The 14056-nt window shown below is 41.3% G+C and overlaps 1 protein-coding gene across 1 annotated transcript in view; it reads left to right on the forward strand.

The window, feature by feature from the left end:
- The first annotated feature begins 225 nt into the window (after window positions 1-225).
- The window catches only part of E2F7 (E2F transcription factor 7), a 40747-nt gene continuing 26916 nt past the window's right edge, over window positions 226-14056 (forward strand). Inside the window, exons 1-4 of the mRNA XM_046013879.1 lie at window positions 226-402; window positions 1110-1202; window positions 8901-9176; window positions 12229-12397. Coding sequence (XP_045869835.1) covers window positions 1110-1202; window positions 8901-9176; window positions 12229-12397 — 538 coding nt within the window. The 5' untranslated portion in view covers window positions 226-402. The remainder of the gene's footprint in view (window positions 403-1109; window positions 1203-8900; window positions 9177-12228; window positions 12398-14056) is intronic.

Raw genomic sequence — 14056 nt, forward strand, 5'->3', positions numbered from 1 at the left:
CGGAAGGGGGAGGGGGCTGAGGCGGCAACAATTGGGCGGGTGAGAGCCAAACGCGCGGCTCGGAGCGCCAAGACTCCGAGGGGCGGTGAGCCCGGGCCGTGCCGCCACGTGATTGGCCGGGACCGCCCCGCCAGCCTCCGCTGATTGGTGGATTCTCAAATTCGGTCTCAAGGCGCCAGAGGAGGTGTTTTAGCGGGGACTGCGATCCAGGGCTGGAGCGCTGGCGCTGCCGATACACCGCGGGGTCCCAGCCAGCTCAGGGCACTTGGAGCGGGGATCGGCGCGCCTCACTTTCCCCGCCCGATGTCGCCGCCCGCCTGCTGATCGCCTGGTCCCGCTGGTCCCGCGCCGGTGTGGGGGTCGTGGAGGTCCCCAGAGGCAGGAAGCTTCCTCAAAGTGGGAGTAAGTAGCGTGCGGCCCTAAGCGCTGCGAGGAGGCGGGAATTGGGGGGAAAGGGGACACCCCCGCCCAGGCTGCCAGCCTGCCACCCCTCTCCCCTGCTGGCGGGGATCGAGGTATTTCTGCCTCTGGACCAGGCGTGCTTGGGATGTTCTGGTTCCAGCTCTGCCTCCCGTGGAGCAGTAGAAGAGACTTGTCTTTCCCCAGGATCTGAGGGGTTCATTGGAAGAGTTTATCTTTGGGGTCCACTTGGAGGCCTGGGAAGGGGCTGCGCTAAAAGCTGAGTGGGTTTGGTCTAGCGATCAGATTTCCTTCCCCCCCAGCCGCCCGCCCCCCGATTCAAAACCCCCTCAAAGCCGAATTCCTCCCAGTTCTTTGCGCCAAAATTAACTGACCCAGGAGACCCTGTACTTTCTGACAGATTTGCCCTCCACTCTCCTGACTTGGTAACTTTGTTTTGTGCTGTTGCTTTTCATAAAAAATTACCATTTTTGTCGATTTCTTTCTCTTCACAGGTTTTTTGTAATTTCCAAGCACACTTAAAGTGTTCGTGTTCATTTCATGTGTGTTTTAGAGTTGGGGGGTGGCTACACTCCTGGAAATTCCCAAGATGAGTTTAGGGAAGGGAAGTTCATGTTCACGAGCAAGTGATAGATATTTTTGTTGGAGGAGAAAACATCCAATTGTAAAATCATAATTGTGCTTTACAGATGGAGGTAAATTGTTTAACACTAAAAGACTTGATCAACCCCAGGCAGTCCAGACTAGATTTTGCGATTGAAGATGGGGAAAATGCGCAAAAGGTAAGTGCACTTAAATACCTTAAAGCTCTAACATATTTAGGATGGTGGTGTCTAATTCAATAAAGTGTTCCAACATGCCACCCATACTTGTCTTGTAAACATAATAATTAATTTGATGAACAGTATAGATATACACTTTTTTTTTTTTAACAATGGAGACTTCCAAACCATTATTGTTGAGTTTCTCACTCATTTTGCAGAGGAAAGAGGCTAAGTTAAATGTAATGTTGGAACCAGTTTATGTGAATCAAAGATGTGCTGGACGTTGCCATCGAAAGTTTATGATACTTACTTATAGCTGTCAAGAATGGAGTTACCTAATGCTGAGCAGGAATGTTAAGCCTCACTTCCCCCAAAAATAGACTTTATACTGTAAATGCTGTATTATTAAAGTGCTGTGGAATGTTCTTTTGTACCAATGATCGATCTCCTAGCGGCTATTCCATTCACCCAAAATTATGACTTGTGCCTCCTGTTTATGGGGAGATAAAATGACTTGACCCACTAGTGTACTCTGAATATTTGACAGTGCTGCTGCTGGTTTTGTACTAAGCCTCTCCCTCCCTTTTTGCACCCCTTGTGATTTTTTTTTTTTTTTTTTTTTTTTTTAAAGATTTTTTTTTTAAGATTTTATTTATTTATGACAGAGAGAGATCACAAATAGGCAGAGAGGCAGGCAGAGAGAGTGAGAGGGAAGCAGGCTCCCTGCCGAGCAGAGAGCCCGATGCGGGACTCGATCCCAGGACCCTGAGATCATGACCTGAGCTGAAGGCAGTGGCTTGTGTCTTCAAGAAACATAATGAAATAAAGTGGCCATAGTAATGTCTGAGCTATCATTATTGCCACATCAGCACAGCTGCACTCACCAGCCAGTGCCCTACTGAAAAGGTATAATAGCTCGTTAGCAAATGTCTAAGCATTTTTAGGCAGAAGCCGAATACAGATAACAAACCCAGATGTAGAAACTTTGCATACAAATCTGAGCATCGCAACTTACTTGGGCACTGAACTTCTCTAGGTCTTTATTTTTAGGCTTAGTTAGCATCAACAGTGAAACTGCCTGGTGGAAAAGCACCTGTTATGTGGACCTTTGAAGAACATTTAATGACTGTTTATTTGGATAGGTGTGCAATTGTATGTTTTTTGTAGATTGTTGTTCCTAGCATTCAAAATTTTTTTGTTGGGAGAAGTATGCCAAAACATTATTGTTTTCAAGAGGACTTTCTAAAAATTACCTAAGCCATATGAAGACAAAATACTCAGACTTTAAAATGTAGATTGAGAGTTTTGGCTTTGGGAGTTTCAGAGCAAGACTTTTTGTTTTTCTTTATAATTTGGATGGAACAGCCTTGAAGGAATGTGTATACATTTATATAAAGCCTGAGTCAGTGTCCACTTCTTTCCTTCTGGGTCAGTGATTTTTTTTTAAGTGCCTTCCACAAGGGCACTCTACTCTAGTTAGCATCAGTAAGGGGCTATGTCCAGTTGAACTTTCACATTTTAATGGGTGTGGAGAAGAAGTCAAATTTTTCAAAAGAGATCGGAAAAACAGTTAAAATGTTTGAAATGGAATGTATGAGCAGGGATTATTTCACCTCTCAAAGAGAGGGAAAGGAATGAGAACAGTGCTTCTGCCCGGATATGGGAGGGGTTTTGTCTCTTTTTCACTTTGCTCTGTAGTAAAGAAAGGAGGATTTCTAGGGATGGTGAGAACATGGGATTTGCAGTAACAGAGATCTGGGTTTGATTTCCTGCTCTGCCATTTATTAGCTTGGTAACCTTGAACTAATACATTTATTCAGTCACTCAATAAATATTTATGTTCTAGGTGCTGGGACACAGAGGTTTAGGTTTCCTCACCTCTCTCAAGCCTGTTTTTTTCTTCTGTAAATTAGAGCTAATAAATAGCACCTCCCTCTTTAGGTATTTGTAACCCAGTAATACATGCTGTTCACGCTACCCTCAGTGGAACGAGCAACCCAAAGCCAAACAAGTCGTCCCTGCCCTTACTTACCTGAGAGACTTTCAGAGTCTCAGATGCAAAACTAACCAACTGTACTGTGATTTGGTAAGTGCCATCATAGGAGCAGGCACAAAATGTTTGGCAAAATAAAGAAGGAAGAAATAAATTCACAGGGAATTCTGGGAGATTTGGGAAGGTTCACAGAGGAGTTAACATCTGGTCTAAGCCTCAGTGGCTGAGGACATTCAATCTACAAAAAAACAAGAGTGAATGAGACCGACATTGTAGGCAAAGGAAACCACATGAGGTACAGGCATTCAAGAAATGTTCAAGATTTTCAGAGTGGCCAGAAGCTAGTGGTGTTGGATTGTTACTTGAAACCCTCTGAGAAATGCCTAGTACGGTGTTTTGTGGGTCAGCTGGTGTTTAGAGGATTTCTTTTTTGACTTTCTGCACGTTGGTCAACAACTGTAAGTACTGTATTGTGCATGCATTTTCTTGCTATTTATGGAGAAATTTTTGTAAACATATAAGAGCTTTCAATTTCATTATCCAAGTTTACTGAGTCCAGTTTTAAGAAATAAACCAGAGTCTCCTCTTAAGTTGTTTACAGCTTTTGGGGGGAAGACAAAAGGAAACAAAGGGTTTGGCACACAGGGGTGAGCAGTAAGGATTGAGCTGTCGGGGTGCTTTGTGAAAGAGATAATGCCTCACAAGGGCTGGAAGGAAGGAATGCTAACTTAAGCAAGTATAGAGGAAGGGAACTGGTAAGGAGTAGAAATGAGCAGGTATGTTTGGAGACAGTACCCAGACTTAGTGGGCACAGGTTTTCCTTGAAGGTCATTCATAACTTTTAGGAGTAATTAAGAAAAAAGGTTAAGTTCAATTTGGACTATATCTATATTTGTTCCTGTGTGATTACAGGTAGATAAATATGTGCAAGAGGCACTGGTTGTCTGATTTTGGAATTCATGAAAAGTCCTAGCCATATACAAACTGGGGAACTGTCAGCATACAGGTTGGTTTTAAAGCCATGGACATGACAATGGGTGAACTCTCCGAGAGTGAACAGAGAAGACTGAAGGGCAGAGGTTTTAAGAGTGGAAAAAGAGGAACCAAGGAAGGAGACTGAGAAGAAACAGTCCAAGAAATAGGAAGAGAACCAAGAGAGAAAGTGTGCTATTTTAGAAGGGCTGTGTGTTTTGTAGAGCAAAGAACAGTCAACAGTCTCAACCATGGCAGTGAGATCAAGTGAGGTGTTTTACTGGAACTGGCCAGTGAGAGGTGACCTAGGTGAAAGCATTGGATCAGAACAGCCTGGTAGTTTGAGGAAACCCTGGGAGATGGACAGGGGAAAGCCCTTGGTGTGGATTATTCTAGAAGGTGTGCTCTGAAGGGAAAGAGAGTTATTGGTCGGTAGCTAGAAGGAGACACTTCCTAAGGTGTCATCTTTACAGTGAGTCCTAAAGCATAGATAGGGTTTCTGTGGGCGAAGTTTCACTGAGAGCATTAAAGACAAAGTCATTGTGTAGGGGAGGTTTGAAGAAAAACAAGTGTACTATTTGGGTAAAATGTGGAATAGGCGTGAGATGGAACTGGAAAAGCAGTTGGCAAAATATTGCCAAAGGCCTGGACAAGGCTGATCATTGTGTATGTTATTTGAGGGACACGTTCAAAGCTGTATCTGAGACACAAGCAAGACTTGAACCAAGATCTTCTAACTACAAAGCCTCTCTCTGGCAGTGTATGGCAGAGTCAAAATGCTGGTGTAATTCATGATCACACACATCTGTAAAGCACTCACAAATTACCTCTCCAATCCCACCTTCCCGGCACTTCTATGGCAAGTAAGCCAGGCTGTGTGGTCTCCATTTGCATATGAGAACTGGAGAGACTGTTTCATGGGTTACACTTTCCCAGACCCTCTCTAACCAAGGAAAGAACTTCCTGCACATCGCAGCTTAGATTTCCTGGCAGGCAGATCTGACATTGGGTCAGTGCACAGGAGGTTTATAGCAGGATTCTGGGGGTCCAGGCATGTGGGTGGAAGGGGAAGGCCGCGGAACTGGACAGAGGGAGAAGCAGATCTGTAACACAGTCTCAGGGGAGGTCTGGACTTTACCCAACTAGAAGTTCTAGGACCCCTCAGAGCCATCCTGAGTCATCGTTCCTGAAGAGATCTCGGTGCCTCCCTGTGGCCACCACACAGCTGGGAAGCCTTGCTGGAAAGCCTCGGAGGTAGTTACTATAGTCGGAATCCCTCATTTTATTGATAAGGAAACTTAGGCCCAGATGGAACAAGCATTTTGTTCAGGATCGAAAAGATCCAGAGCTGAGACAAAAGCTACATTTCCAGATTCTAACTCCCTTTCCGCTTAGCACAGTGTGAGGACTGCAGGCTAGACAGATGGAGCAGGGTCCGGTTAGCGTACAGTTGACTTTTGCTGCCCATCTGAGATCTCAGAATGCAAATGCACGTGGCATTTTTTTTTTCTTTTGATGTAGAGGTATGCTATAATCATAACGTAGCAGGTAACCTAACTCCCTTCCTGCTTTAAGTTTCACTTAAACTGTAGTGAAAATATATCAAAGTGTTAGAGGAAATAATGCATCTAAGTTGTTCCTCCGTAGGGAAAAAGTTAGGAGCTCATCATTCCTACAAGAATAGGTACCCTAGAGGCAGTACAGAAGGAGGGTGGATCTCTGGCCACCTCAGCGAGCCTGGACCACACCCTCTACCACAGGGATACTTTTTGGAAAACAATAAACGAGGCACAGTGTTCTTTCAGCATCTGTAAGGGGCAAGGCTTTGTGCCAAAAATTGTGAGGAATGAGACAAATGGAACTTGCTCCCTGACCTCCGGAAGTGCACAGTCTCATTAATGAATCAAGATACGCACCTGAGAAGTTAAATAGCAATATGACATGCTATGTATCATATTAGCTCTGAGTGCCAGAATGGACAGGAATAAAGAATGGGACAGAGGGGGACAGGTAACAGCTACATTTTATTGAGAGCTCAGTATATGCCAGGAACTACTCTAATAACCCTTGAGGTTGGTATTTTTATGAACTTCATTTTTGGTGGAGAGAATTAAAATTCAGTGAAGACAAGCAGCTTGCCTGTGCTCACGCTGCTGCTAAGTAGCAGAGGCAGGTAAGCTATCCCAAGAGCCTGCCTGCAGAGCTCCTTCCCCATACTGCCTCTCTGTAGGTGTCAGTGAGGATCCGGGGCCTGCTGGGTACCTTTTGTGGGAGCTATGGAAAAGGTAACCTCCCCCCAGTTTGCACCCAGGACAGGCTCATTTCTAGATGCAGGATTTCAGAAACTTATGCTGTCAGCTCTTTCTTGCCTACCAATGACTTCTATACTGAACGAAGGTCGTATGTGACCTTGGGCAAGTTATTTTACCTCTCTGTGCCTCAGTTTCTTCATCTGGGTCACAGGATTGGATGTAGAAAATAATAGCACCTAGGTCACAGGATTGGATGAGGAGGTAATCGATGTAAAGTACCTAAAAAGGGGTGTGGCCCATAGGAAACATTTAATACTTTCCCTTCAGAATTCCCTTGTAGAAGACTTCATCAGAACTGCACGCTAGTAGGGATGTGTTATGAGATGTGGATAGATGAAGTTTCCGGGCAGACTGCTTACCGCCGCTGTGGTGGGAAATCATCGCCCTCATCCCCACCTCCCTTCCTTCCGGTGACACGAGGGCAGAGCCTCACCATGGCCGACTGGCAGCTTCTGCCAATCCAAGGAACAAGAGTTGGCCCTGCTAACACAAACTCCAGTTGCTCCCAGTCTTTTTTGCCTCTCTTCATATGCTGCTCATTTATAGGAAAGCACCTTTTTTAAACCACTGCCAGCCAAAACGTAAGCATGCAGTAGCTGCAGAGTGACAGGTGTATGGGAAAAGGAATGACGAATGTTTAACGCATCTGCCTTCATCATTATGTGAGATACTATTGCCTGGAGGTGAATTCTGGTATAGACCGAGTAGAATCTTTCTGTTTTCAAAAGACAAATACTTATTTTAGGGGAAAGAAACTTGTTTTCATTGCTTGGTAGCTCCAAATGTGGCTTTCATATACCTAGTCCTTCATAGTTGACTAAGGAACATATTGGATCCATCATTGATCTTTTCTTATAATTATCTAAGACAATCAAAGTGTGGTCTGGGGGCACATGCTAGTCCATAAACTGTTACTGAGGTGCAAAAAATTAAGAACAGAACTTGAATAATTATCATATGATCTCTCTGACATGAGGAATTTGAGAGGCAGGGCAGGGGGATTGTGAGGGGAAGGGAGGGAAAAATGAAACAAGTTGGGATCGGGAGGGAGACAAACCATAAGAGACTCTTAATCTCAGGAAACAAACAGGGTTGCTGGAGGGGAGGGGAGGGGAGGATAGGGTGGCTGGGTGATGGACATTGGGAGGGTATGTTCTATGGTGAGTGCTGTGAATTGTGGAAGACTGATGATTTACAGACCTGTACCCCTGGGGCAAATAATACATTATATGTTAATTTTTTAAATAGCAAAAAAAAAAAAAAAAAGAAGAACAGAACTTGAGTCAAATGCTTAGAAAGCTCTGTAGCAATCTGATCTTGCCCCCTGTGCCATCTAAGCCTATGATCAAGGGACTCTTCCCATTGAACAGGCTGTAGGTTGTTTGAGTGACAAACTCGAAGGGAGAGTCACAGGTGGTGGAAGTGGCATGTGAGTCCTATGAAGTAAAACCATGTATCAGCATGTGGGAGTTTGGAAATAAAAAACCCTGGCCCTGGGGCGCCTGGGTGGCTCAGTGGGTTAAGCCTCTGCCTTCGGCTCAGGTCATGATCTCAGGGTCCTGGGATCGAGTCCCGCATCGGGCTCTCTGCTTGGCGGGGAGCCTGCTTCCTCCTCTCTCTCTCTGCCTGCCTCTCTGCCTACTTGTGATCTTGCTCTGTCAAATGAATAAATGAAATCTTTAAAAAAAAAAAAATGTGTGAAAAACCCTGGCCCTTCACCATGGATAGTTTGAAAAGCACTGCTCTAGGGGAATTACAGCCCTCCAGGTTGGTTTGACATGTGGCATTTTGTTGGATACTTTTCCATTGGTCCTACTACTAATTGCTGTATTAGCACCAGTGAACATTGAATGACAAAAGCATAATTGTACTACACTAGTTAGTGCAAACTTATAAATAGAGAAGCACTATGGACTCAACCCACAGTTGCCCTTATTATCCTCAACTATTACAAGCATCTACCAGTGACATACACTCATGACTGTTCACAGAGATGCATGAGAAGTATGTTTAGAAGTGGTAAATGATGGGCACCTGGGTGGCTCAGTCAGTTAAGCATTTGGCTCTTGATTTTGGCTCGGGTCATGATCTCCCGGTCTTGGGACTGATCCCCACATCAGGCTCCATGCTTGGCAGGGAGTCTGCTTGAGACTCTTTCTTCCCTTCCTTTGCCCTTCTCCCTGCTCTAAAATAAATAAATCTTAAATAAAATAAAATTTTTTTAAAAAGCAGTAGATGATGATCATTTTCTCTCTGAGCCCCTCTTGGATTCCATGAGTCCTTCTGTCTATTTTCATTAGTCCTAGCCTGATATTTTTCAGCCCTAAACATGGGGTCTCTTTGTATCTTCATGTCTTGGTGAATCATGGGAACAAAATGCTCTTAGCTTTTACCTGCCCTTTCTGTTTCTTGCTAAAAGGTCTCTTTTTTTTTAAATAGGAAAATATATTTGTTGATCGCTCAAGGATGGCCCCGAAGACTCCAATAAAAAATGAACCAATTGATTTATCAAAGCAAAAAATCTTCACTCCAGAAAGAAACCCCATTACTCCAGTTAAGCTTGTTGATAGACAGCAGACAGAACCATGGACGCCCACGGCTAACCTGAAGGTGCTCATTAGCGCCGCCAGCCCTGACATAAGAGACCGGGAGAAGAAAAAGGGACTGTTCAGACCTATTGAAAACAAGGATGGTGCCTTTACAGACTCTTTGCAGGTAAACAGGCTACACTCTTCAGGCTTTATAGATTTCTTTAATTTTTACTTGATTATTTAAGTCATAGACTTCTCCATTCTTCAGTTACTATTGAGCCAAAAGCAGTATTAAACTACATGCTTTCTTTTTTTGTTGTTTATTTGTATATTCTTGCTATTGGAGTGATTTAATGGCATGTCAAATACCTGTAATGGTAAAATACCTTTAGGTAGGCAGTATCTTTCATCTACAAATCCCTGTTGTTTATAGATATCAAAATAATCAAAACTTAATATCTCATTTATAGCTAAAATGGAATTCTTACTGTCTCATTTTTTTCACAATGAATGCTTTTTTCTCTTCTGTATGCTACTCCCTTCAGTACTCCCAGTACACATTTTTAAAATGACAATTATTTTTTAAAAAATAATTTTTTAATAATTTTTTTAAAAATAACAATTATTTAAACAAAACTATAATTTTGATTTAATAAAGAAGCTTAGACTTTTTTTATGTTGCCACAAATTATAATTTTGCTCCAATTTTGAAGGCAATAGTGTAATTTAGACCTGGGAAATTTCATTGTTTTTAAATATGTTCAGTTCTTTGGTTTGGGGCCTTAAAGTTAAATCATCTTTAAGTTATCTGTCCTCTAGGGAACCAGAGTTATTGAATAAACAGTATATCTATATTTAAAAAAAAAATCAGTGGTCAATAATTTTCACTCTCCCATTAAACTTCTCAGATTTGCTAAGAAAAGTCAGTTATTTCTCCATTTTTCCTCCTTTTGGGGATTTTTCATGCTATAAATATTACCACAATGAAGAAATTGGGACAGGAAAAGAGAAAAAGATGTCCTGAATCTGGTTTTGGGTGCTAAAGATATTATGTACATAATAAGTATGTAAATATGTGTGTGTGTGTGTGTGTCTGTGTGTGTGTGTGTATACATAAGTATATATATAAAAGTATATTTTATATGACCAAATATTCTATCAAAAGGTAATAAAGAATACATTTAAAGAAGATATTCCTCAGTAATTTTTAAGAATATAAAGGGATTCTATGACCCAAAAGTTTGAGGACTACTGTTCTAGGGTAGACATCTAGTAGTGAAATTATTAAGTCATTGGATATGCAAATATTTACAAAGTAATTACTTTCCCAAGTATGTATGAAATTTATTGATCTACATTCTCTCTGACATTTGATACTGTCAAATTTATTAACTTCTGCCAACCTAGTGGGTATATAGTTGTGTATTTTTGTAGTATTCATTTGCTTTTCCTTGGTTACTAATAAGACTAAGCCTCTTTCCACATGTTTATTGGCCACAATGTTTTTTTCTTCTTCTGTGAAGTGACTGTTCACATGATTTGCTGATTTTAGTTGGGTTCTTTTTCTCCATGCTGATATATAAGAGTTTATTGTATATTCTTGAAAATAAACCTTTATCAGTTTAATGTGTTACTTTTCAATTTGGTGTATATCTTTTTTCATGTTACTTGTTGTAATCAATTGTCCCTGAACTATTTACTCAGTCCTTCTTGTTCTCCCAAGTTGGCAGTGCTATCTCTGCCATCTGTTTCTTGGCTATCTTTTATTCCATTGGCCAATCTGTGCATCCCTACACCAATAATATATTGCAATAAGCATTGGTATCAGGGAAAGCAAGACTCAACTTATTTTGCCTCAGAATATATGGGCTCTTCTTCACCTTTTGTTTTTCCTTACGTACTTCAGATTGGATTTTAATCGGAATTGCCTTACATGTAGATTAATTTGAGAAGAATAAACCTGTTTATGGTAATGCACCCTCCTATCCATGAAGATAGTATATTTCTCTAAGTTTTAAGTGCATTTCTCAAAGATCTAAGTTTCAATATTTTATGCAAATAGATTTTTGCTAGATTTGTTCCTAAAAACATCACTCATATTGCTATTGTAAATAATGTCTTTTCATTTCATTGTTCTACTACTGTATGGCAATACAAGTGATTTTTGAGATACATTGTTTTGTCTTTACAGCTACATTGCTAAATTCGCTCATTATTTTTAATAATTTGTCTGAGATACTTTTGAGTTGTATATAAACAATCATGTCTTCTGCAGAATGAAAGTTTTGCTTATTCTTTTCTAATCCCTTGCCTCACTTTCTTTTTCTTGTCCTCATGCACTGGCTAAGATCTTCAATATGGTGTTGAAGAAGAGCAGTGGTAATGGGCTTTTTTATCATTTTTCAGATTTTAAGGGAATGCTTCCAAGATTTTCCCATTAAGACATGTGTTTGCCATTGGATTTTTTTTATGGATACACTTTTTATTAAAGAAGCTTTCTATTTCTAGTTTTTAAGGCATTTTTGAAAATCATGAATGGGTGTTAAATTTAGCAAATGCTTTTTCTGAAAGCCACTGAGAAAATCATATCACTTTTCTCCTTGAATCTGTTCACTGAAAAGCCTTTTACTTTCTCAGGCTTGAATTGAGCCTTTTTCAAATGTGGGTTGATGAGATAAGGATACTACTCAGGGTACTTGCCATAAGAAAGAATAAGGAGGAATAAGACTTCGCTGCCCTTGTTCAGTTCCATTTACCCTTGGTCAGTTGTTAAAAATAAAACACTGGTGACACAATGCAGGCCAGTGGATCTCAGACTTTTATGTCAGGAGGAATCACCCAAGATTTAGATTCGTATACATTAGATCTAGGATATGGCCCGAGACTCTCTAACAAGCTCCTGGTGATGCTAATCTAGTGAGCACATTAGTAGCGAGGATGTAACAAGTGATAAACAACTTCATTTTTCACTTTTTAAGCTTTTAACCAAAAGACTCACCTTCAAGTTTCAAAGGAGAAAAAATTCAGCCCAAAGAAAACAATCAGTAAAACATCAAGAAAATTGGATTAGGAAATGTATTTTAACCAGAATCTAGCATGATACAAACTGGGATGTCCCCCTCACTTTGCTAATAACTCTCATTTCTCTATACATTTCTCTTGGGTTTTTCATGCAGTTTCTCTATTAGAATGTTAAGTATGACATCTCTCCTCTCCCTTTTGTCTGCCCTTTGTAGCTTGATGTGGTTGGGGACAGTGCTGTAGACGAATTTGAAAAGCAAAGGCCAAGCAGAAAACAGAAAAGTCTGGGACTCCTGTGCCAGAAGTTTCTAGCTCGCTATCCAAGTTATCCCTTGTCAACCGAGAAAACAACCATCTCCCTAGATGAAGTTGCTGTCAGTCTTGGTATGTATCATCAGATTACCTGCAGTCCTATCTGTAGTCACAGTAGGAAACCAGTTTCCTTGGGCAGGCTGAAGTCTTCAGATAGCTTCTCATTAAGCAAAGGGTGGGCTCCGAACGGCAAGGATGGAGGAGCAAGTCGAGCTGCCTTCTGTCATCAAATTTCTCATCCATATGCATAGGATTCCAGGGAGTCTTCTGGGCCTGAGGGTCAAACAAAAATTGGGGTTTTTTTTAACCTTATAAAATATTTGTGTAAAAAGACTCACACTAAAAATTAATATCTCATTTTTAATTTCAGATTATTTTAGACAGACAAAAAACACTTAAAAAATACCTTGGTCTTTATTTTTAATAATGCTTCTAAGAGTTCAGACCTGGTGTTATTTCTGTTATCAAACAGGATTTGAGAGCAAGACCATTATGTTTGAAGCCATATACTGTGATATTCACAGCAAGCCTGCAAAACGAGGAAAAGCACATCTGGACATAACTCAAAACAGCTAAACCTCATAACAAAGAGGAGTGCATGTGTTCACAGGGCTTGGGTGTGTGTAATGCACTGTGGTGTATGGGCGGCAGATATGCAGACAGCCGCCTCAGAATGGAGACCCCTAGTGGACATGGATTGCAGTTCGTCTCAGAGTAAACATTGTTGACAATCTTTAATAAGCAGAAATCACAGTGGTAGAGGGTGTCCCCTTAAAAAACAAGGAGGTTGTACATAAAGAAAAAAATAAAAAATCAACTAAACAGGCTGTATGATAAATTATATTTTTAATTTGGGTTTTTGTTTTGGTTCTCTTTCTTCCCATATCCCCGAGAAATGTGTCCTGGTAAATGATTGTCAATCTGAATTATTCAAACTGATGGCTAAAAACATTTTAGTTACCAGAGACTTGAGATAATGAGAAAGTAATAGGTTATGATAGAAAGATCACGGGTTGGTCTTTGGGTCAGATGGGGTTGGATTTGAAGACCAGTTCTCCAATTTACAGGCCATGAGAGTTTTAAAAAAGGTTAATTAACCTTTTCCTGTCTATAACACAAGGATCATAGCACCTTGCAGAAACTTAGCAAAGTTTGGGATAATATCAACAACATGCCAACTCAGGGCCTAGCATGGATAATGTTACTCTTATGTGGAATAATTTCTACTCTGCTCTTATTAGATCTCCCTCTGCCCTCCCCAAATTGTCCTCTCAACCTCTAGGATGAGCAAGCATGGTGTCTTGGTTGGGGAGCCCAGAAGTAGAACACAGTATGTTGCATCGGTGCCAATGAAACAAGAAGGGGAAGGTGACCCAGTTGGATAGAGGCTTAGGATACACCCATTCAAGGTACAGGGTCCTAGAAACTAGTCTTACAGAGGGTGAGAGTTAAACAATAGCACACAGTGTCCTTCTCACTGGGGTTCATGAGGCCAGCTTCCACCCTGTACCAACTTCCATCCAGGGACCTTGAACTGATATCAGTGGGAAGACAGGAGATTGGATGTTGGAAGGCTTTGTTACAGATCTGGGGGTGAGAGGGATCAGACAGGAAACTGGACTCCTGCTCTCATGTGAGCTACTGATGCCCGTGTTATGGCTGGTTAGAGCAGAATTCCAGAGATTTTTATAAACAGCTTCCTAATGCCTCACGATCACCCAGACCTGCCAA

Source organism: Meles meles, chromosome 7 (genome assembly GCF_922984935.1).
Source record: "Meles meles chromosome 7, mMelMel3.1 paternal haplotype, whole genome shotgun sequence".
Classification (NCBI taxonomy): domain Eukaryota; kingdom Metazoa; phylum Chordata; class Mammalia; order Carnivora; family Mustelidae; genus Meles; species Meles meles.